Source organism: Mustela lutreola, chromosome 1 (assembly GCF_030435805.1).
Source record: "Mustela lutreola isolate mMusLut2 chromosome 1, mMusLut2.pri, whole genome shotgun sequence".
Classification (NCBI taxonomy): Eukaryota; Metazoa; Chordata; class Mammalia; order Carnivora; family Mustelidae; genus Mustela; species Mustela lutreola.
The window spans coordinates 200382357-200406951 of NC_081290.1; the positions used below are offsets into that span (position 1 = coordinate 200382357).

General features: G+C 41.6%; 1 protein-coding gene and 1 non-coding gene across 5 annotated transcripts in view; one reads left to right on the plus strand and one right to left on the minus strand.

The window, feature by feature from the left end:
* Window positions 1–1991: 1991 nt before the first annotated feature.
* The window catches only part of APLP2 (amyloid beta precursor like protein 2), an 86274-nt gene continuing 63670 nt past the window's right edge, over window positions 1992–24595 (plus strand). For all 4 annotated transcript variants that reach the window (XM_059185035.1, XM_059185045.1, XM_059185054.1 and 1 more), the window contains exon 1: window positions 1992–2188. In XM_059185035.1, the coding sequence (XP_059041018.1) occupies window positions 2084–2188 (105 nt within the window). In that variant the 5' untranslated portion in view covers window positions 1992–2083. The remainder of the gene's footprint in view (window positions 2189–24595) is intronic.
* LOC131822911 (U6 spliceosomal RNA) lies at window positions 19942–20044 on the minus strand. Its single transcript, XR_009350388.1, has one exon. It is a non-coding gene; the product is annotated as a U6 spliceosomal RNA (small nuclear RNA).

Genomic DNA, 24595 nt, shown 5'->3' on the forward strand with positions numbered 1-24595 from the left:
AGAACTGGAACTTGCATAGTCACTTGATACTGTTTCCATACATACTTTCACAGAAACTTGCTCTTGGTAACATGTTGCTTCACACTGCTCTCACCTTTTAGGTGTGTCTCTTCTTGCTTGTCCCTCTTGTACATTCACTTTTCACTGAGTCACATAAATTGGTGAAGTGAGACAGGTTTGTAATATCCACACATGGCAGAGAAGAAAAGGGAGTCACCGGGTGGCTGAAATAACAGATGTTTCTTTTTGGGAGGCTGGGAAGTCTAAGATCATGGTGCCTACTGATTTGGTTCCAGATGGAGGGCTCTCTCCTCTCCTCCTACTGCGGTATTACATGGGTGTCTCTCTGGCCCCTTCTTCTAAGGGCATTTATCCCATCATGAGGGCCCCACCCTCAGGACCCCATCTAACCCTAATTACCTCCCACAGGCCCCACCTCCTACTGCCATCACACTGGGGGTTAGGGCTTCAACATGTAGAAACTTTGTGGGAAGGACACAAATTGTTATAGCAACTGTTCCAAAACTGAGCCCAGAACCCAGCATCATTGGTTTCAGTGTGGTTGCACAAACATGTGTGGAGGTCTCTACTGCAGGAGACCTCCTCAGTAGGTTCCCATACCTCAGTTCTTATCAGTGCCATAACTTGCTCCCGGTGGGAGCAAGTGGCCTAATGGAAAATAGCATTCAGAAGGAAGGAGGAAGGATAACAATGTTTTCAACAGGTAAGTATGGACAGAGGGCATTGCAGGCATACAAAGGGCTCTAAAATGAAAGGGCGTGGGTTGTCTTTGGGAAATAGGGACAGACTCTGTCTAACCACCAAGAACTGGGCAGTCAGGCAATAAGGCTGGAAAATCCAGGGTACTTCTCACCCCTCCAGTTTGTTCTGTGGACACTGTCTCTTTCTTTTTACTCTCTGTTTCCTAGGGTAGGGACCCTCTTCTCTATTATTTGGTTGAACCTAAAGGGACTAGCAAGGAGTCTGCTAAGGGTGGTGTATAAATCACAGGGCTATTGAAAGGAAACAAAGCCAGCAGAGCCCTCGCAGTGGCGAGACAGTGCCAGTTGTGAAATGAGGGCAGCAGAACGTTTTCCCAGTTGAAGTGGAAATGCCGTGGAGCAAGAAAGCGGAGAAGCAGGTCTTCTGCCAATGATCTTAAACTGAGCAAGAAAGACAAACGAAACGATCTTTCCCTAAAACACAGGAGGAAGGGCATCTGGGCTTTATGGTCAACGTGGTCCTCATCCCATTGGGCTCCAGACAGAGGCAGCTATCCCTGGCTCTAGTAGCTGCTGAGAAGAAAGGGTAAGGATAAGGCCTAAGGAACAGAGGTCAAAAGCGTGGAAACACCGCCCATCACAGTCTCGGGGAAAGGGCAAACCCGGCTCTGGGCAAGCAGAGCTCTGACACTCGCACGCCTAGCGCAGGGGTCAGGAGAGGAGGAAAGCTCCCTCATTTAGCCGGTCGCCAGCCTCGGGGATGGCCTTCGGTTAACCTGCCTGGCCTCGGAACAACAACAAAATGTTTTAATTCTGTTTTTAATAAAACCATTTTCAGAACCTCAAAGAGGGCGGTACCCAAAGGAATCTGAAACAAACCCCACAGGGCTAGGGGAGCGGGGCGTGTCCCCGAATCAGGAGGCTGCAGGCGGACACACCGGCGCAGCGCTGCCAGATAATCTCTTACCGTACGGGAGGCCAGAGCTATTCCCCAACCTCCGCGGAGCCGCTGGCCCCAACGCGCCCTGCGCACACCCCCTCGCTACGCGGACGCAGGGTCCCAGGCGGGGGCGGGGCCGTCAGGGGCCGGAGGCGGGGCCTGGTGGGGCTCGCGGTTGGGGCGGGCGGGAGGTGCAGGCTCTTCTGTTCCCTGATTGGGCTTGGGTTGGACAAGGGGCGGTGTCTTGGAGAGGCTCTATGGGCCGGCATTGGGCGTGGTCTTGTGAAGTCAGTTCCGGTTGGTGTAAAACCCCCGGGGCGGCGGCGAACAGGCTTCAGATGCTTCTGGGTTGCGGTGGGGAAGGCTTCCAAGTCCTCGTGTGTGAGCTTGAGAGTCGAGCGCTAGAGCGACCCGGCGAGGGATGGCGGCCACCGGGACCGCGGCCGCCACGGCCACCGGCAAGCTCCTGGTCCTGCTGCTGCTCGGGCTCACGGCGCCAGCCGCGGCACTGGCCGGCTACATCGAGGTGGGGACCCGGCGAGCGCCGAAGCGCAGTCTCCTTCGCCCGCTGTGCGAGCGCGGCCTGCGAGCGGACGGACTGGCGGGCGGCGGGGTCCGGCCGGGCCGGGGGCGCGGCGTGGAGAGTGGGGAGAGGGGTGGTCCGGCGCTGCGGCGGGTCTGGCGGCGCCTCCCCCGCCCGCCCCTGCTTGGCGCAGTGCTTAGCGCTGGAGGTCGAGCTGCCTCCGCCGCCGCAGAGGCCAAATGAAAGGCATCGGGGCTGCGGGGCGCGGGGGGCGGCGGGCAGCCTTGGCCGCCCCAGCCCCCATCCCGCCCGCGGAGCCGCCACCTCCTTTGGGGACCCTGCGCGGCTCAGACGCCCAGCCCGCCCTCCCCCGGGATACTGCGAGCCTCTGCGCCCTACGGCCCCGGCGGCGGTCCTCAGCTCCCGACCTCTGTGCGGCGCGGCTCCCTCCGGGGGCGGCTCCGCGCAGACCTCGAGCTCCCCGGCTGCGGCGGGCAGCGCGCTCCCCGCCCCCGACGGCGGGGTTTCCCACCTGGAAGCAGCAGATGCAGCCTTTGTTGGCAGCGCGGGCTGGGCTGTGGGGATGCAGGCTTCCCGGGTTGGCGCTTGGAAAGTGCCGAGGTGCTGGGGCGAGCGCCGCTCTGGCTGCACCGGGAGAATGAATGCCCTGCACCAAGCAGCGGGTGTGCCTTCTGCTTCCTGTGTGCCTTCCTCTCAAGAGATCCACCGCTCTGGCATCAGGCCTTCGGGAGGAATTGTTAAATATAGCTATTTGCCTAAGTCTAATAAACAAGGGGAAACCCCTCTCTGGTGTTCATGTTGCTCCCCTTTTCTTGTGGGTTCCAGCGAGGAGGAAGCGTATCGATGAATATGGTGTAGGAACTCTTGCTTAATCATACTTTTTTTCGGTGTTAGAATTTAAGTAGCTGTTACGCATCTGCCAGACCCATAAACATCTTTTTGCTTCGTGGTGGTTAAGTGGCCTGGATTCGCGGCTGGTTCGCTGGAGCTAAGGCCGCTGGAAGGGGCAGAGTGGCCGGGGTCGGGAAGGTTCTACCGCGCGGTCTGGACCCTGCCGCTCCATGAAAACCTTTTTCTGTTCCTGAGGGAGACGTGGGACTTTATTTTTACTTGCCTTCTCGAAATAGTGCTTGAACTGTTGGACTGGAATGCGTAGTTTCGGGTGTAGTTATTTCTTTTTCCTCTTCACTATTTTTAAAGTTACAATGGATTTCTGCGGATTTAGCTAATTTCAGATACAAGTGAGGCTGGATTTGATTACATAGGCATTAAGCGAGAAGTTTCTAGCAAAAACCCCGAGTTATAGTGTGTTCTACAGAATGTCCAGACATTTCCAGGATCAAATAAATCTAATCAAGAACACACCTTCCCGATGGAACGGCTTAAAATGTTTGTGTTCATCCTGCTTAAAGCTTTGTGATGCTTTGGAGGAAGGAGGGGAGGGAAGGAAGTTGTATTTTGAGTAGAGTTAATGTTTATATATACATGTTTTTAGATGACCATTATTTTAGTTTCCGCACAATGGTTAGATTTGTGTCTGTGATTCCTGATAGGATGTTGCTAGCTAGATCAGCAGGATGGAAAAGAAGGGGGAAAAAAAGGATTTTGTATGGAACATAGAACTTCTAGGTCAGGGTGTCAGAAACCATTTTGCACACTCTTTTACCTCACTCCCCAGGGGGATTCGTAATTTCAGGCACTAGTAGATTCACAATAAAGGATTCATCGGTTTTAAAGACTATTTTCCTTTCAAGTTTAAGCAGAACATTAACACCTGTATGTATGCCTGCAGAGAAAGAAAAACTAGCAATATCAGAATTAGTTGTGGATTGAATTTAGTTGTTACCCACTACGTTGTTAAATTGAAGAGTCCGATTAGACAGAAGGTAGGAATTAGACATTTCCCTAAAATGGTTTTTAAATGCTGTTTTGTGATTACTGTCCTTTGGAACTATATTTTTGACCACACTAAATTACCTTTCAGATCATTTTCCTTTTGTCAAATAGGCAAAATTTTATTTGTGTGTATAGCATTTCATTTCATTTATTTGCTGTCAGGCAAAGGACTGCCTAAACCTTAATTTAGATAAGAATGGCCTAAATCAGGATGTCTTTGGGAAGGTCTTTATTGAGATTAGCCAAAGGGATTCTAGCCAAATCCCTGATCAAGTTGCTTGGCGCAGAATTATTGATTGTCGAATTTTTAGTGTTGCTTGGTGTTGACTGAATCAATCTCTTACACCTGTTTAAAAAGAAAAACCCACCTCTACTGAGGTCATTTCTTTTAAATCCAGGGTATGTTCTGTTGTGTGCATGCTCCCATTTGGGATTCTCAGACAGTATTTGTGCTGAAACTCTGCACTCTGTAACAATGGACATTGATGCTTCTGAGAGCCAGAACTCAGGTTCGTTCTGCTGCATTTAAAAGGGGGCCATTTGACAGACAATTTTCAGAAACGACTACAGAGTATGACAATTGACTTAGAAGATAAAAAAGGCTTGGTTTGGTATTTCTGAGGGGTGGTATAGGGAATGTCTAATTATGACTTGGGAGATGCCAGAGCTTCTGACAGGATGATCAGTCATTATTTTATCATACTCTTAAATCTTTTGATAAATATGAAAAACTAATTCTTAGCAATCAGGTCCTTCTGTCATAGAGGGAATTTGTTTTGTCATCTAAAGCTGAGCCATCTTACAGTGTAACCACGTGTGGCTACTGACCTTGCAGTGTGGCTAGTATGATTGAGGAAGGAGTTTTCCACTTTATTTAATTTTAATTTAAATTAAAACTGAAAGTTCAGGGATTGGAGAACTTTTAACTGTAAATTGAAACAACTTGGTTATGTGGATCTACTCATTTAATGAAGTCTAAACGCAGATCAGGTATTTCCTATGCAAACTTAACATCTAAATTGCGTTTTACTGTAAGTGTAACATGCACACCAGATTGTAAAGACTTCAAATGAAAGAAATTGAGCAATGTCGCATAAAAGTTTTTATATTGATTACATCAAAATGATATTTTAAAACCTTGGCTAAATAAAATATGTTAAAATTAATTTTACCTGTTTCTTTAAAAATTTTCTTTTAAAGATTTTATTTATTTGACAGAGAGATCACAACTAGGCAGAGAGGCAGGCATAGAGAGAGGCGGGAAGCTCCCTGCCGAGCAGGGAGCCTGATTCGGGGCTCGACCCTAGGACCCTGAGGTTATGACCTGAGCTGAAGGCAGAAGCCCAACCCACTGAGCCACCCAGGCGCCTCCTTTTAATTTTTTATTTTTTATTTTTATTTTTTTATTTTTTTTTTTTTTTAAAGATTTTATTTATTTGACAGAGAGAAATCACAAGTAGATGGAGAGGCAGGCAGAGAGAGAGAGAGAGGGAAGCAGGCTCCCTGCTGAGCAGAGAGCCCGATGCGGGACTCGATCTCAGGACCCCGAGATCATGACCTGAGCCGAAGGCAGCGGCTTAACCCACTGAGCCACCCAGGCGCCCTCCTTTTAATTTTTTAAAAAAAGATTTTATTTATTAGAAAATGGTGTGAGGTGGGGGAGGGAGGGGCTGAGGAGAAGCAGGTTCCTTGCTTGGGGGCTCCATCCCAGGACTCTGGGATTATGAATTGAGCGGAAGGCAGACACTTAACTGACTGAGCCACCAGGGGGTCCCGGTTTCTTTTAACTTTAATGCGGCCACCTGAAAATATATATAGCTCATACTTTATTTCTTCTGGACCGTGTTAATGTCTTTTTTTTTTTTTTTAAGATTTTATTTATTTATTTGACAGAGAGAGATCACAATTAGGCAGAGAGGCAGGCAGGGAGTGGGGGGAAGCAGGCTCCCTGCTGAGGAGAGAACCCAATGTGGGGATGTGGGGCTCAATCCCAGGACCCTGGGATCATGACCTGAGCTGAAGGCAGAGGCTGAGATACCCAGGCGCCCCTAATTTAATGTCTTGCTTTAAGTTGGTCCAGCATGCTCTTAAGTGTTTTTTAGGACAGCTTTGATGACTGTTTTTTGTTACTTTTTTCAATTAAAAAATGTTATTTAGAAATAAGTTCAAGCTTAGAAAGGTAGCAAAAATCATATAAATGAGTCTCATACCCAGATTTACCCGTTGTTAATGTTTTTCCTGTTCAGCATTTGCTTTATCTTTCATTCTATTATTATGTATTTTTTTCTGAAGTATTTGAGTGAGTTATATATATCCCGTCCCTTGATCCCTTCATTGTGTATTTCCTAAGAACCAAGGACATTGTCTTACACATACCTTAGTACAACTATCAATTTAAGGAAATTTAACATTGATACAATACTTTGATCAAATCTCCTGTCTGTATTCCAGTTGTTAGTTGACCCACTAATTTTTTTTTAAGCATTCAACAACATAGTTATTTTTTTTTTCAAAGATTTATTTATTTATTTGACAGAGAGAGATCACAAGTAAGCAGAGAGGCAGGCAGAGAGAGAGGAGGAAGCAGGCTCCCTGCCGAGCAGAGAGCCCAATGTGGGACTCGATCCCAGGACCCTGAGATCATAACCTGAGCCGAAGGCAGCGGCTTAACCCACTGAGCAACCCAGGCGCCCATAACATAGTTATTTAATTTTATTTTTTAAAAAGATTATTTATTTATTTATTTGACAGACAGAGATCACAAGTAGGTAGAGAGGCAGGCAGAGAGAGAGGAGGAAGCAGGCTCCCTGCCGAGCAGAGAGCCCGATGTGGGGCTAGAGCCCGATGTGGGGCTCGATCCCAGGACTCTGGGATCATGACCTGAGCCGAAGGCAGAGGCTTTAACCCACTGAGCCACCCAGGCGCCCCCATAACATAGTTATTTTTAAAGCTGAAAAGCTTTAGAAGTCTTGGCAGTAAAATATGAAGGGTTATTAATGTTTTCCAAATATAAAAAACAGGCTTTATTTATTATTTTAGAGGGGTATGGCATGGAGGGGAGAGGGAGAAACAGATAGCCTGCTGAGCTGGGAGCCCGTTGTGGGGTTCACTCTCACCACCTGCAGATCATGACCTGAGCCAAAATCAAGACCCAAAATTTGGTGGCTTAACCCATTGAGCCACCCAGGCACCCCTAAAAATCAGATTTTTAACTTATATTGTTTTGACTTTGGGAAAATCAAAACTTAGACTTTTCAAGATTCTTTAATTATGTTATTCAATATTACTGAATTCTTGGGCTTCTGCACTTTTTTTTCTTAAAGGTTTTATTTTTAAGTAATGTCTACCCCCACTGTGGTGCTCAAATTGACAACCCTGTGATCAAGAGTTGCATGCTGTTCTGACTGAGCCAGCCAGGCACCCCATTCTGAATTTTCTTTTTAAAATAACAGAAAAAAAAAAAAATATATATATATATATACACACACACATATATATATATATATATATATATATATATATATGGTACACATGCATTATAAAAATTAAAAGATACAGGTAAAAATGAAAATAATCTCAAAACCTATTTTCCAGGGCAATCTCACTGTAAGCATTTTGGTGGTATATATCTTAGCAGATGTATCAAGTACCTATTTTTTATGAAACTGACGTATATTGGATATTGGAGGTGCTACCTAACAGTTACTATTTTGAATTGTCCTAAAATGAACTACTGAAAGAAAATCAAGTTTTCTGTGTGACAAAATGTAAAGATAAATCTTTGTACAGTAATTGTAACTTCTATGGGAGGTTGTCATTTGAGAGAGAATTTGAAATTGTCTGTGATCCAATTTTCAAGAGTTTTTTAATGAGATAAAGATTACCTTGATGCTTAATTAAATTTGGTATCATGTACCTTGATCTGTGGCTGTAGATGGAAAGTGAACCATATAGCCCCATTCAGATAGAAATAGGTTCCAGTCCCTACAACTACTAGTTGTAGTCCCACCTACAACTAATTATTATTTTTTTAAGATATATTTATTTGATACAGAGAGAGAGAAATCTCAAGTAGGCAGAGAGAGAGGGTGAACCAGGCTCCTCGCTGAGCAGAGAGCCCGATAGACGGGGCTTGATCCCAGGACCCTGAGACCATGACTTGAGCCCAAGGCAGAGGCTTAACCCACTGAGCCACCCAGGCGCCCCCAACTAATTATTTTTGCTAAGGAAATTTTTCTTACATAGGCCATCATGAAATTTCTAAACATTTTTTAAATTTTTATTTTTTTAAAAAAATTTATTTATTTATTTGCCAGGCAGAGTGGCAGGCAGAGGGAGAAGCAGACTCTCTTTGGAGCAGGGAACACAGTGTGGGGCTTGATCCCAGGACCCTGGGATCATGACCTGAGCCAAAGGCAGAGGCTTTAACCCACTGAACCACCCAGGAGCCCCTATAATCTTTTTTTTAAATAAGACTTTTCATTTGTTATTTATCCTACTAGTGTTTGTTGAATCACTGTTGTGAGGTTGTTTTAGATGCTAAATGCTACAGTAGTAAAAACAAATATGCATAGTGCTTTTTACTCTACCAAATGCACTTGCCTGTGATTTCTAGACCCAACCCTCAGAGGATATCATTGAATACATCTGGGATTCTCAGTTTAAAATGCTCCCCAGGTGATGCTTGTGTGCAGGTACAGAAAAACAAAACTACAGCAAGCAAAAAACCCTAACAGAGCTTATTTGGGCACATTATCTTCAAAGTCTATACAAACAGCCTACTGAGGTAGGTATTATTATCCTCGCCTAAAAAAGGCCCTGCAGCAGGCCAGGGTATGCATCCATCTGTCCTCTTAGTTGGTTGCTCTTTCTTTCCTCTGTGTCAGGGTGTTTCATAATGTTTCTCTTGTGGTTGCAGATTTCCTTTTTTAATCTTCCCCACTACCAAAAAATCTGATCTAAGTATTTGCTTTAAAATAAATTAGTTTCATAGAAGTTACAATGAATCACGAATCAGTATATACCAGTCTATTAACAGTGGTTATCTTTGGAGGATGTAATTGCAGGGGAGTTTGCCTTTCGGATTTTTAAAAAGTTTAATGCTTTTTCATATAATGTGCTAGTTCTCTCTCTCTCTCAAAATAGTAAGTTTGTTTCATCTTTGTATTTTGCAAAATTTAAGGAAAGGAAATTTGAAAGGCCCCTGTGTGTGTGTTGTGGATGGCGGGGGTGGGGTGGGTGGGGGAGTCTAATGAGAATCAGGGTATGGGGATTATTTGGAAGAGAAAAGCCTGCCTTCACCAGATTTATAATCACTAGCCTGGTTGATAGACAAACCATAGGATGAGGTTAACACTAATCACCATGACTGGGATAAGATTGTGGTCCAGAAAAAAGTTAGTCGGCATTTATAGTGGGGCACCTGGGAGGCTGGTTAGTTGAGCAGCTCGGTGCAGCCTTTCCCCTGCTCCTTTCTCAGCTGAACACCTCTTGCGGTTGCAGATTGGATGGAATTCCAGAAGGCACACTCCTATATGATGTCCAGGGAAGAAAAGAGACTGTTTCTTCTTGTATATCTCCGGAGCCTTAAGATTGAATAAATCTTTCTCAAAGCCCACCAGCACAATACCCCTCAAATCTCACTGGACAGAATTGTATCAGCTGCTTCTAGCCAATACAGATGTCTGCAGGGGAATGGTGCTGTGGGTTGCGTTTTGTTGGAAAAAAGTGCTTTGGTAGTTGGGTAGGTAGCACAGGCAAGGGCATTCTCTATTTGGGAGATTATAGAATAGGTGGGCTGGGGGCGCCTGGCTGGCTCAGTGGGTTAAGCCGCTGCCTTCGGCTCAGGTCATGATCTCGGGGTCCTGAGATCGAGTTCCGCATCAGGCTCTCTGCTCAGCGGGGAGCCTGCTTCCCTCTCTCTCTCTCTGCCTGCCTCTCCATCTACTTGTGATTTCTCTCTGTCAAATAAATAAATAAAATCTTTAAAAAAAAAAAAAAAGAATAGGTGGGCTGGCTGGAAGGAAAAAGAACTAATTCAATTCATTCTTACCTAATTATCTGCAAGTTAAATGTTTGCTGGCAAAATTGAGAAATCGAAGGAGCCTCACACAGGCCATTGATTAGGATCTTGGCCCTTCATTTTGAGCGATATTGCTGTCTAGAACAGAATGGCTGGAATGGTGAAGAATATGAAGAGTTTGACATGAAACATGAACGAACTGTAAGGGAGATACCTAGCCTGGAGAAGAAGAAAAGGTGGGATTTAGTGGTGGTGGCACTAACAATATGTCAGAATGTGTTAGACTATTCGATTGTTTGTTTCTGAAGGCTAAGTAGGAGACTGAAGCAGAGTTTCTCTGTGGAGAAATGAGGTGAATAAGAGTATAGGATGTTCTTTTATTTTACTTCCTTTAATTATGGATATTTCCAGGGCGCCTGGGTGGCTCAGTGGGTTAAAGCCTCTGCCGTCGGCTCAGGTCATGATCCCAGGGTCCTGGGATCGAGCCCCCATCTGGCTCTCTGCTCGGAGGAGAGCCTGCTTCCTCCTCTCTCTCTCCCTGCCTCTTTGCCAACTTGTGATCTTTCTCTGTCAAATAAATAAATAAAATCTTTAAAAAAAATTACGAATATTTCCAACATAGTGTAGTAAAAATACAGATACTCCTTTATATACCACCCAGTTCTCTTAAGTTTTAACCCTTCCCATATTTGCTTTATCCTTTTTATTTTTTATTTTTGAGTACTAAAGCATAGATATAGAAATAAAACATTACAGTAGAAAGGCCTCCTTTGAATGTTTTCCAGTCCCACTAACCTTCCTTTCCAGAAATAACTCTTACCTTGAGTTGGGAATTTAGCATTCCCATTCATGTTTTCATGCTGAGAGAGACCTCTTTCTAATTTCTGGATTCCGAAGAAGTTTGTTCAGGCTCTTAGAGTGGTAATAAATATTTATCGATGCAGAGCGTTAATTGTTTGAACATATTATGATTTAAAAGCTAAGATACTTGAAGTGGAAGTAGAGATAGCCAGATATTCATGAAGGTGCCAAGCAGGCATGGCACCATTGCAACCCTCCATACATCAAAAGCCCTTGAGTATTTTTGAGCTTTTAGAAATTTATAGCTTAGTGTGTTTTCATAAAGTACGTACCTATGTAACTATTGCCAGGGTTAAAAAAAAAAAAAAATAGAACATTCCTACCCTAACCATCCCCTCTAACAATTATTAAATTGACCTTCATGGTAATTATTTATTCTTTATAGTTTTACCATCCAACCATTTGTCCTTAACCGCTGTAGTTTATCCTGTTTTCTAAATTTATATAAATGGAATCCTTCAGTATGTATTCTTAAGTATCTGGGCTCTCTCAGTAATCATGGCGTTCTGTTTTTTGTTTTGTAATCCCTACACCCCGTGTGGGGCTCAAACTCGTGACCCTGAGATCAAGAGCTGCTTGCTCTTCCATCTGAGTCAGTTAGGCACCTTTCTTTCACTAAATGTGTTTTTGAGAGTCATTGGTATTGTTGAGTGTGGCTGTGTAGTATATTACTGTGTTGGAAGAAACTGATTTGTTTTGCTGACGGACGTTTGGGTTTCCAGGTTGAGGTTATTGGGATACTATTGTGCTCTCTCGCTTGCCTTTTTACTCTCTTAATGATATCTCTGGAAGAAGTTTTTAATTTTAGGGTCTAACTTACCTCTTTCATGATGATGATGATGATGGATGCTTTTTGTGTGCTCTTTCAGAAGTCTTTTCTTACCCTGAGGACATAAAATTACTTTCCTTGATTATCCGTTAGGAACTTACTATTTTGCCTGGCACATTCAGAGCTACAGTTTACCTGGAACTGATTTTTGTGTAATAAGAAGCATGGTCTTTTTATTTTTATCTTTTCCATATGGGTATGTGGCCCATACCATATGGCTATCCAGCTTGCACCATTTATTGTCAAGGTCATCCTTTCCCTTCTGTTCTCCCATGGCACCTTTGTTGTTAATTAATATCTCTGTATGGGTAAATCTGTTTCTCGGCTCTCTTAATCATTGATGTTGGTGTGTATCCTTACACTAAGTCTATACCCCCCCCTTTTGTTTTTAAGATTTTATTTATTTATTTGACAGAGACATCACAAGTAGGCAGGGGGTGGGGGAAGCGGGCTCCCCGCTGAGCAGAGAGCCTGACATGGGGCACCATTCCAGGATCCTGAGACCATGATCTGAGCTGAAGGCAGAGGCCTAACCCACTGAGCCACCCGGGTGCCCCAAGTCTACACTCTCTTAATAACTGTACTTTATAATAAGGTTTTATATCTATTAGTAGAATATGCCCTTCTACTTTGGTGGTCTTTAATAGGGTTTGACTTTTTGTAATTATTTTCTTCCCAAATACATTTGCTGCATTTCACTGAAAACAGCTACTTGTAGGAATTTAGATTGGGATTGCATTTATTCTGTAGTTAATTGGGGAAAAAATTGATTGATTGATTTATTTTTAAAATACTGATTATTCCAGGGACGCCTGGAATCATATAACGGAGTGTCCAACTCTGATCTCAGGGGTATGAGCTTGGGATCTGAGTTGGATTTGGTGCTGGGTGTGAAGCCTACTTTAAATAGTCTTCTAATCTAGAGACAGGGTGCATGCCTTTATTTAGGTCTTCCTTCATTGCCCTCGGTCATTTGTATGGCTTTCTGCCTAGAGATCTTGTACTATCTTGTCTTAAGTTTATTCATAGGTATTTGATTATTTTTAATGCTGTTGTAAATTTATTGTTCTTTTATGCTTGTGAAAACACAGTTGATAGTTCCAAATTGTGCATCCAGAAGACATGCTAAACTTGTGCACTAATTATAATTTATCAGTAATTTTGAAAATTTCTGAATATATTCTACAGATTATGATAGTTTTGTTTTTTGCCTTCCAATTCTCACAGCTTTTATTTCTTTTTCTTGCTTTACTGCACTGGCTAAGACTCTAGGAAAATGTCTGAGAGACGTGGTAATAGCTGGTATCTCTCTTTAACTCCTGATTTCAAGGGGAAACTACATTTCACTGTTTATATGATAATTGTAGGTTTCTTTGTAGATACCCTGTCCTTTATTAGAATAAGGAAGAGCTCTTCTGTCTGCTAAAGATTCTTTTCGTGACTGATTGTTGAATGTTCTTCACTGTTTCCCCAACTATTTAGGTGATCATATGATTTTTCTTTTTGATAGTATGAAATATTAATTGATTTTTTAAATATGTAAGCAACTTTTGCATTCCTGAAATGATCCAAACTTACTTACTTTCTGGATTTGGTTTGCTTAAATTTTGTTCAGGTTTTTTGCCTCTGTGCTCAAAAGTAGTTTTGGGGTGCCCAGGTGGCTCAGTTGATTGGACGGACTCTAGATTTTGGCTCAGTTCATACATGATCTCAAGGTTGTGGGATGAAGCCCAGCGTTGGGCTCCGTGCTCAGTGTAGTCTGCTTGAGATTTTCTCCTCCCCCTGCTTGCACTCTCTTTCTTGCTGTCCAAAATAAATGAAATCTTAAAAAATTATTAAAAATCATTTTTAAAAAGTCGGTTTGACTTGTAATTCTTCTCTCTCTCTTTTTAAAAAAAATATTTGTCAGGTTTTGGTTTCAAAGTTTTAGGGCCTCAAAAGGACTTGGAGAGAGGAGATACTGCCTCTTTTTCTGTTCTCTGAAATATTTTACTTACGGCATTATTTTTCTTTTAAAGATTTTATATATTTATTTGACAGAGAGAGATCACAAGTAGATGGAGAGAGAGGCAGGCAGAGAGAGAGAGAGGGAAGCAGGCTCCCTGCTGAGCAGAGAGCCCGATATGGGACTTGATCCCAGGACCCTGAGATCGTGACCTGAGCCGAAGGCAGCGGCTTAAACCACTGAGCCACCCAGGCGCCCAGCATTATTTTTCTTTTAATGTTTGGAAAACAGTTTGCCAGTAAAGCCATCTGGACTTTGCTTTGTGGTAAGATTTCTAATTATGCATTCAATTTATTTACTGATTGTAGGATTAGTCCTATCTTGTGTGAGTTTGGTTAAGTTTCCCTAGTAATCTATTTCATTGGATTTCTTTAATTGATATAGTTTGATCAAAGTTGTTTATAATATACTCTTAATGGTCTTTGTAATATGAGTAGAATCTGCAGTGATGTTACCTTTTTTCATTACTAACTTGGTTATTTTTGTGTATTTTTGTTTTGTTGTAGTGGGTCTAACCAGGTGTTAAGTCTTTTTTATCACCTTTGGGTTTTGTTGATCCTCTCTGTTGTCTGTTTATTTTACATTTTCTTTCTTTCTTTTTTTTTTCTTTTAAAGATTTTATGTTTAAGTTCTCTCTAATGGGGCTCAGACTCAGCAGTCCTGAGCTCAAGAGTCTGTGTGCCCTGCAGACTGAGCCAGCCTCCATTTTATTTCTGCTCGTTATAATTTTCTTCTTTCTACTTTCCAGAGGTTTAATTTATTCTAACAGTTTAATTTATTCTTTTTCTGACCACTTAAAATTTTTTTTGGCCTTTCTGCTTTTATATTAATTTAAAGCTATAAATTTTCCTCCAAACAGGCTTTAGCTGCAGTGCACAAGGGATTTTTTTTTTTAGCTTTCTATTTAATTAATTTTATTTTATTTTTAATTTTTAAGATTTTATTTATGTATTTGACAGAGAAACAACGAGAGAGGGAACCCAAGCAGGGGGAGTAGGGGAGGGAGAAGCAGACTCCTCACGAGCAGGGATCCCAGTGCGGGGCTTGATCCCAGGGCTCTAAGATCATGACCTGAGGCGAATGCAGACATTTAAGGACTAAGCCACCCAAACCCGAGGCACCTCTGTTTTTGTTTTTTAAAATATTTTATTTGGGGGTGCCTGGTTGGCTCAGTGGGTTAAAGCCTTTGCCTTTAGCTCAGGTCCTGATCTTAGGGTCCTGGTATCAAGACCCATATCAGGCTCTCTGCTTGGCAGGGAGCCTGCTTCCTCCTCTCTCTCTGCCTACTTGTGGTCTCTGTCTGTCAAATAAATAAATAAAATCTTAAAAAAAAAATAAAAGATTTATTTATTTGAAAGAGAGTGAGCAGGGGGAGGAGGGAGGGAAAGGAAGAAGCAGGCTCCCCACTGAGCAGGGGGCACAACTCAGGGCTTGATTCCAGGACCCTGTGATCATGACCTGAGCTTAAGTCAGACACTTAACAATGACTGAGCCACCTGGTGCCCCAGCATGTAAGTTTTGATATGTTATGTTTTCATTATCATTCACTAGAAAAATTGGTTTTCCACTCTAATTCTGTTTTTTTTCCTCCCTGGGCTATTTAGAAGTACGTTTGCTGGGGCACCTGGGTCGCTCAGTTGGTTAAGTGCCTGACTCTTGGCCTCAGCTCAGGTCTTGATCTCAGGGTTCAGAGTTCCAGCCCTGTATTGGGCTCCTTGGTGGGTTCCTCAGTGGGTATGGAGCCTACTTAAAAAAAAAAAAAATAGTACATTTGTTAATTTATTTTTTTTTAGACTTTATTTCAGCTTGAGAGAGAGAGAGAGAGAGAGAGAGATCACAAGCAGGGGAAGGGGTAGAGGGAAAAGCAGGCTCCCAGCTGAGCAGGGAGCCCCATGTGGGACTCCACCCCAGCACCCTGGGATCATGACCCGAGTGCTTAACTGAGCCACCCAAGTGTCCCCGTTTGTTAATTTCTAAATATAGGGATTTTTTCTGGTTGTCTTTTTGTTATTTCCAGTTTAACTGCATTGTGGTGAGAAAAATAGTGTATATGGTTTCAGTCCTTTGAAATTTGTTGAGACGTGTTCTATTACTGGTCTATGGTAAAATACTGATTATGTGAATGAAGAGAATGTATATTCTTCAGTTTTTACTTCTGATGTTTTCTGTATGTGCTGATCCTGTTGTTTTTGTGTTGTTCAGATTTTTATCCTTAAAAGATTTTTATGATCATTTTTTCCCAGTTATTGAGAAAAGTGTGTTAAAAATCTCCCAACTGGCATTTTTATTTTTTTTTAAAGACTTTATTTATTTGACAGAGAAGAGAGCAAGCACAAGCAGGGGAGCCAAAGGGGGGAGAAGGAGAAGCAGACTCCCTGCTGAATAGGCAATCAGAAAAATTCCCTATATTTAGAAATTAACAAACAGGGGCACCTGGGTGGCTCAGTTAAGTGCTTGGGTCATGGTCAGGCTTGATCCCAGGACCCTGCAATCATGACCTGAGCTGAAGGCAGACACTTAACTGACTGAGCCACCCAGGCACCCTCTCCTTGTAGTTTTGACAGTTTTTTGCTTTGTTTTGAGGCTGTTCGTAGGTGCATACAGATTTATTATTATTATCTTTTCCTGAAGAATTGAATCTCACAGTTATAGTTTCCCTTTTTAATCCAGTAATTTTTTTGCCTTTACTAATATTTTGTTTAATATTTCTATGTTTTATATGTGCTATGTTTTTTTCTTTTATTAACCTAGTACCTGTGTTTTCCTGGAGTATTTAGTACATTTACATTTAATGTGGCTGTTGATATGCTTGAGTTCTCATCTACCTTCTTATTTAGTGCTTTTTGTTTGTTTTGCCAGTTGTTTTTTTTTTCCCCCTTAGTTAATTCCTTTGGAATTGTTACTATTTTACTTCTCTTATTACTTTGGAACATATTTATATAGTCTTTTATTACTGCTTTAGGGGTTACTTTAGAAATTTCAGTATCTTTCACTTTTTGGTGCCTTACGTTAATTGGTATTTTTATCCTCTTCCTGGACAATAGAAGACTTCAGAATACTTTTAACTCCATTTAACCCCATCTCATCTTTTCTTTTGCCATTGTTGTTATATATGTTAATTTCATTTTAAACCCCAGAAGATGTTACACAAACCATGTTCCATATTGTCAAATGAATTTAGGTCAGTGGCTATTGACTCTGGAGGTGCACTGGTATTGTTTAGGTAACTTCTGCAGAACACAGATGGCTGGCTGTAGTTCAGACCAATGACATCTGGACCTCTGAATAGAGGGGGTCAAGCATTAGTATTTTCTAAAAACTCCTTAGGTAATTCAATTTTGTGGTAAGATTGAGAGCCTCTAATTTTCCATATTTATTGTTTTCATGATTTTTTTATACCTCTTGCATCTCTGACCTTTCTTGGGTAATTTTTTATCTTCCAAAACATGTTAGAATTTTTTTTAAAAGATTTTTATTTATTTATTTGACAGACAGAGATCACAAGTAGGCAGAGAGGCAGGCAGAGAGAGAGGAGGAAGCAGGCTTCCTGCCGAGTAGAGGCCTCAATCCCAGGACCCTGAGATCATGACCTGAGCCGAAGGCAGAGGCTTTAACCCACTGAGCCACCCAGGCGCCCCGTGTTAGAATTTTTTTAAGGGTAGGTTGGCTGTTGTCATATTCTTTTACCAAATACCTTTTTCACTATCTTTCTTGCAAGATAGGTTCATTGGAAATAGAATTTATTTCATCATCTTTAAGTACTTACTCCATTCCTGATACTTTGTTACCAATATCCCGATATTGAATGTTATCAGTAACTGGAATTTGTTGTCAGTATAATTACCCTCCTTTGAAAGTAACGTATTCTTAAGTCTCTACTTTTAAGCTTTTCTCTTTGAATCTGATTTTCAGCAATTTTTCTATTCTATACTTAGAAGGAGTTTTTAAAAAAAAAAAATGTGTTCTCCTTGGGGCTCCTGGGTAGTTCAAATACCTCACTCTTGATTTTAGCCCAGGTCATGGTCTCCGGGTTGTGAGATTGAAACCTGCATCAGGCTCTGTTCTGGGTATGGACCCTACTTAATATTCTCTATTGTTCTCTCCCTTATTGAGAGGACATTGAGACTCCCCACTTGAGTGTTCTCTGTCTCTCTAAATAAATAAATAAATAAAATAAATAAATTTAAAAAAATAATTAAAAAAAAGCTTCTTGAGTCTGTGGTTTGATGCCTTTCATCAGTTTTAGAAAATTCCCAGCCATTTTCTTTTTAAGCATTTAAATATTGTTTCTGTCTGATTCTCTCTTTCCCTGTGGGACTCCAAAAACAATACCTTAGATGTCACTGTGTCCACTGTGTCTCTCCAGGTCTCATTTGATAGATTTTCTTCTGGCTCATTTTTCTGCTTACTAATAATTTTTTCAGCTGTATCTGATCTGCCTTGAAGCCCACCAATCAAGTTCTTAATTTCAGTTACTGTAGTTTCAATTTTATAATTTAAAAAACTTTTAAAAAATTTTATTTGCCAGAGAGAGAGTGAGAACACAAGCAGGGAGAGTGGCAGGCAGAGGGAGAAAACCCCGCTGAGCACGAAGCCTATTGGGGGACTCAGTCCTAGGACCCTGAGATCATGAGCTGAGCTGAAGGCAGGTGTGTAACCAACTGAATCATCCAGTACTGCATAATTAAAAATTTTTCTAAGTGTTTCTAGATCATAGCTGAAATTCTCAGTTTTTGTCTTCTGTGTCTTTGACCATGGGAAATATATAGGTCTGTGTCTGATAATTTCAGTATCTTGGGGTCCCTGTTTTTTTTTTTTAAACTAAGATCTATTTATTTTGGTTTTCATTCATGTCTCCTTTTTTGTCAAAGTAGTTTTGATTATGTGCCAGACACTTTATTTACACACATGCCCTATAGGCTAATTTGAGGCCTAAGCTAATGTTATACTGTAAGGAGCATTCCATTCGCTTCTTCCTGAAGCTTGGGGATAGTAGCAGTCCAGGATCTCCTTTTCATTTCATGGATTTAGATTGTTAGAAGCTGAGCTGCAATCTCTGGGAAGGCCTGTCACCATTCTTGGTTTAGTCTGCTTTGTAGTATCAACTTCTAATTTTAGGTTCTCCAGGTATACTTCCCTTCCCCTGTTCCTCCAGCCCTGGACTCCAGTCCCTTTCCCTTTAGTCCTTCTGTGCATCAAAAGCACTACTTAGATACTCTCCTCAGAATCTTTCTGTTTCCTCAGAGAAAGAAAACTCTGCAAGCTGTGCCTGTCTGCCTGAGCCTTTATTCTCGTTAATTCTTTACTGTCATTTTAGATCTCTGCTGCCTTTGAGCAGGTGATTTTCATATTTTGTATTGCTCTTCTGGTTGTCCTCATTAGGGTGGTTGGTCTGAATTACCTAGTTGAGCATAACTGGAAGTTAATTCCCTTGAAATTAGATATTTCCTGGGAATTTACAGAGAGAACTTAAGTGAATTTACATAGTTAGGGAAGAACAGACAATCAGGAATAGAGTAGTAGATTCTAGTGATTGTTGGAGTAATAATAATGATCTGTTTATGGTGCAATTATTATGTATAGTGTCTTAAAATTTTTTTTTTTTTTAATTTGACAGAGAAACAGTGAGAGAGGGACACAAGCAGGGGGAGTGGAATAGGGAGAAGCAGGCTTCCCATTGGGCAAGGAGCCGGATGTGGGGCTGGGTCCCTGGACCCTGAGATCATGACCTTAGCCAAAGGCAGACACTTAACCAACTGAGCCACCCAGGCGTCCCTCTGAATAGTGCTTTACATATATTCATTGAAACCTTGAAATGATCCTGAGAATGGGAACTGTGGTTATCCTTGTCTTACAGATTTAGGAACTGGGATGTGTTCAGGTAAAGTTACTTGACCAAGGTCATGATTCAGGAAGTGATGAACTTGTTCTCAAGTTTGTGCTGGCTGGTGGGACAGATGGCTTGGATCAGATCCCCGGGGAAAGGAAAGCCCAGGTTGGGAAAGCTCAGATGTCTCCAGAGAAGGTTATCCGATAGTCAACATTCATTTTTAAAAATTTGTTTATTTTTGTAAGGCTTTATTGTTATTCCCATTATCACACAGTATAATATTAGTTTCAGTGAAAATATGGAACGGTTCACAAATTTGTGTCATCCTGGTGCAGAGGCCCTGCTAATCCTCTCTATATTGTTCCAACTTTAGTGCATGTGTTGCTGAAGCAAGCTCCTGACAGCCAAAATTTAGGTAAAACATTATACGAGATGATTCTTAGTAATCAGAAAGGCAAGGGAAACTGTCCTCAGGCCCGTAGTTTCTCCACCATCAAACCATTATTAGTAATTGTCCTATTGTTAGGTCTCGAATGTGTATGATCTGTCTCAGAAACCTATTTGTCAATTCTTAAAATCTTGAAAAATGTTTGAGATTCTGGGGGCACCTGGTTGGCTCAGTTGGAAGAACATGTGACTCTTGATCTTGCGGTCATGAGTTAAAGACCCATGTTCGGTGTAGAGATTCCAAAAAAATAAAACTATTTAAAAAATAACGACTGAGGTTCTCAATTGACTCTTTACAAATGATTATTAAAAGTGACCCTTAGTGTGTGTCTGTGTGTTAAAGAAAAAACACACAGTCATTGTGAAAAATTTAGAAAAGACAGGTAAGGCAAAACAAATAAAAATAAAGAAATTAACCTATTAAAGAATTTACCAATTAGATGAATAACTTATTTTTCCCACTTTTGTTTTTTAAACATCTTAATTTTTAAAGTAGATTCCTCTTTATATGTTTATAAAGAGGAATAAACATATGTTTATATGTTCCCCCCATTTCACGTATTGAGTAACTTTCCAGGGCGTTAAGTATTTTACATCACTTTTAGTTGAATCACCCTTCATGGTTTGGGGCTTTTGAACTCCTGCATTTTAAAAAATTTTATTATTATTTTTAGCTGATGTTACTAAAAAGTAACATGATGTAAGATAGAGCAGAACATGCATACTACATATTGGTGCATTTGGAAGACAATTAAAGGAAAGGAGTTATAGTCACTTAGTGTTCAGTAAATGCCCCAGAACCCTCTCTGCTCGTGTCCTGGGGCCAATACACTGAAGGGGACATCGCCTGCGCAGGGCCACCCTTCCAAGGCTTAGGAACTCTACAAGGGGGGAGTGGAGTAGGAGAAGGGTGCCGAGCAGACCAGCCTGTCACAGGGTCCTCTGTGCATTCTGGCAGCTAGACTTCATCACGGAGGTCCTGCCCTACGGGGGACAGTGTATACCTGAAAACAGCAGAGGGCTTAGAGTGCTTGCTTTCTCTCTTTCTTTCTCTCTCTCTCTCTCTTTTCTTTCTTTCTTTTTAAATATTTAACTTATTAGAATCATTTGGAGGAGAGACAGAGAGAGAGGGAGAAGCAGGCTCCCCACTGAGCAGGGACCCTGATGGGGGACTCCCATTCCAGGATCCTGGGATCATGACCTGAGCTGAAGGCGGACCTTTAATCGATGAAGCCACCTGGACGCCCCCAGAGCATTTTCTTCATTGGGTGTGGCTCATCATGAAAGGGACGGCTGTCCACGTTGGGCTGGGACTTGGTACATCTGGTTTGGCCAGTCTTCACATCTAAGAAGTTGTTCATCCCAGCCACAGCTTGCTTTCGGGCAAGCTCCACCTGGAGTGCGCAGCTGCGGTACACGCCCTTGCTCACCTTGTTGAACTTGGCGAGGGTGAAGTTCAGTGCCTGCTGTACATCCTCCTCTTTGATGTGGTCAGCGTCCCATGGGGCTTCCACCATTGGAAACAGGCTCCTGCTCATACCAGGGCCAGAGTCAGGGCCAGGGTAGCCAGCAGGGTGCTCAGGGGCCCGGCCATGGTGTGCTCGGAGGTGGATGAAACTTAGAGGGGATTGATCCTGCAGCGGCCCTCCCTGCATTTTTAAATAAATATTTAAATATTTATATTTCATCCGCCCCCACAAGTTGCCTTCCATACCCTGAATACATAGTACTTAACGCTTACACTGCAGAAGAATACTGTTTACCAGTGGTTGGGTTATTTGCAGTATTGGCATTACAACTTGAATATATGATTGTATTTTGCCCTTATTTTATAAGAATGAGTGAAAAAAATGAGAAGCACAGTGCTTACTGTGTTGATAAAAAGCGGATGGTATAATGTATTGGTACTTACTTGGTGCTTTCTGGAAAGTCTTTGAAGTTAGGTGAACACTCAGTGGGCTCAATTATGTTGGAAAAGTGAGGGAGTGTTTTTATGTATTAATCCTATTTAAAAAAAAACATGTGTTTGAGAGAGTGCATGTGCGAGAGAGTGAGTAAGCACCGGGTCAGGTGGGGGGAGGGCAGAGGAGGGATAGAGAGGGAGAAGCAGACTCCTCACAGAGCAGGGATGGGAGGCGGGGCTTGATCCCAGGACTCTGGGATCATGACCTGAACAGAAGGAGATGCTAAAACTACTGAGCCATGCAGGCACCCTTATTACTACTATTTTTTTTATTTTAAGTAGCCTCCAGGCCCAGCCTGGTACTTGAACTCATGATCCTGAGGCCACGAGTCGCATGCTTTTATGACTGAGCCAGCTAGGCACCCCTATGATGGAATGTTTTTAGATTCTGGTATCAAGTTTTCAAGGATATTTTTTGTCCTGAAAGACTGGGAGTAATTGAGATTTGAATAAATCATTACCTTTCTAGTAGCAGAACCCCCAAATAATGTTCATATCTTTGAACTTGCCCACTTTTCCAAGAATTATATATAAAAGCAAGAATCTTCCTATTCTGTAATTTAGCTATAATTTATTGAATTCTTTCCTTTATAATTGGATATTCATATTTCTGTTTTTTTTCTAATATGCAGTGGATGTCGCCTTTTTTTTTTTTAAACCATTTTAGCTATATCTTAAGTTGACATTTAAAAGAATCTTTGTCATAACTTGTTCTAAATTTGAAGACTCTCCATGGGAATTGGTTCATTTGAAGTTCTTCGTAGTCTTCATTAGCCCATATTTATTAAATTGCTATATGCAGGCACTGGGACATGACAGATAACACTATAGGTGAAAGCAGCATATAGTTTCCAAAATGATAAATGAAAGAAGCCTTTTATGTTGTTGGAAAAATGATACTGCTTCTCCAGTCTTTTAACATAGATGATTTTAGTCTAGTTTATCTTTTTTAAAAAACTTATTTCTAGGGCTTACTTCCAGATACATTAAATATGTCAGCCTAAAGATACAGAAATTTCTCTGAACTGGACTATTGAAATTTCTTTTCCTTTTCCTCCCCCCTCCCTTTTTTTTTGGTAAGAGAGAGATTGTGCATTCATGTGTGTTGGTGGGGAAGGGTAGAGGGAGAGAGAAAATTAAGCAGGCTTCGCGCCCAGCATGGAGCCCGACATAGGGCTCTATCTCACAACCCTGAGATTATGACCGGAGCTGAAATCAAGAGCTGGACGCTTAATCAACTGAGCCACCCAAGTGCCCCATAAATTTTTTTTTTTGGTAATATATACATAACAAAATGGTTAAAGTGGTCAGTTTTAAGTGTATAGATCAGTGGCATTAAGTACATTCACAGTCCCCTGCAACCACCAGCATTGTCCATTTCCAGAACTTTTCAGCTTTGAAACAGAAATTCTGTACTCATTACACACTAACTTGCTGTCTCTCCCCAACCCGAAACCCCCCTGGAAACCTCTCTTATGAATTTGTCAATTCTTATACATGGTCTTAGAAACATTATACTGTTTTCAAAGTAAATGTATCAGAATGGCATTCCTTTTTAAAGCTGAATAATATTCCATTGTATGTATATATACCACATTCTGCTTATTCATTATCTGTTGATGGTCATTTGGGATGTTTTTATTCTGGCTCTTGTGAATACTGTTGCTGTGAACATGGGTATACTTGTATCTGAGTTCCTGTTTCAGTTCTTCTGGATATGTACTGAAAAGTGAAATTGCTGGCTCATATGGAAATTCTTTGTGGAGCTTTTTGGAAACTGAACTGTTTTCCATAGTGGTTGCTCCATTTTACATTCTCATCATCAACGTGCAAGGGTTCTAATTCCTCCACATTCTTGACTCTGGTTGTTTCTGGTTTTTTGGGTAATAGCTATCCTAATGGGTTTGAGATGGTATCTCATGGTGATTTTCATTTCCCTAAAGCTTAGTAATGTGGAGCATCTTTTCATGTTGGCCATTTTGTGTATCTTTGGAGAAGTGTTTATTCAAGTCTTATGCATTTTTGAATTGGCTTTTTGTTGTTGAGTTGTAGGAGTTCTTTATATGTTCTAAATATTCATCCCTTATCAGATATGTGACTTGTGAATATTTTCTCCCATTCTTTGGGTTGTCTTTACTCTCTTGATAGTGTCCTTTGTACAGAAGTTTTTTATTTTGATAAAGTCCAGTTCAGCTGTTGTGTGTGTGTGTCTCTCTGTGTATGTGTGTCTTTGTTTTTGGTGTCATTATCTAAGGGATCATTGCCAAATAAAATGTGAAGATTGCCCTTATGTTTTCTTTCTTTCTTTCTTTCTTTCTGTTTTTTTTTTTTTTTAAAGAGGTTATTTATTTGACAGACAGAGATCACAAGTAGGCAGAGAGGCAGGCAGAGAGATGGGGGGGGCGGCTCCTTGCTGAGCAGAGAGCTTAATGCTGGGATCATGACCTGACCTGAAGGCAGAGGCTTTAACCTGCTGAGCCACACTGGTGCCCCACCCTTATGTTTTCTTATAAGATTTTTATCTTTTGGGGCGCCT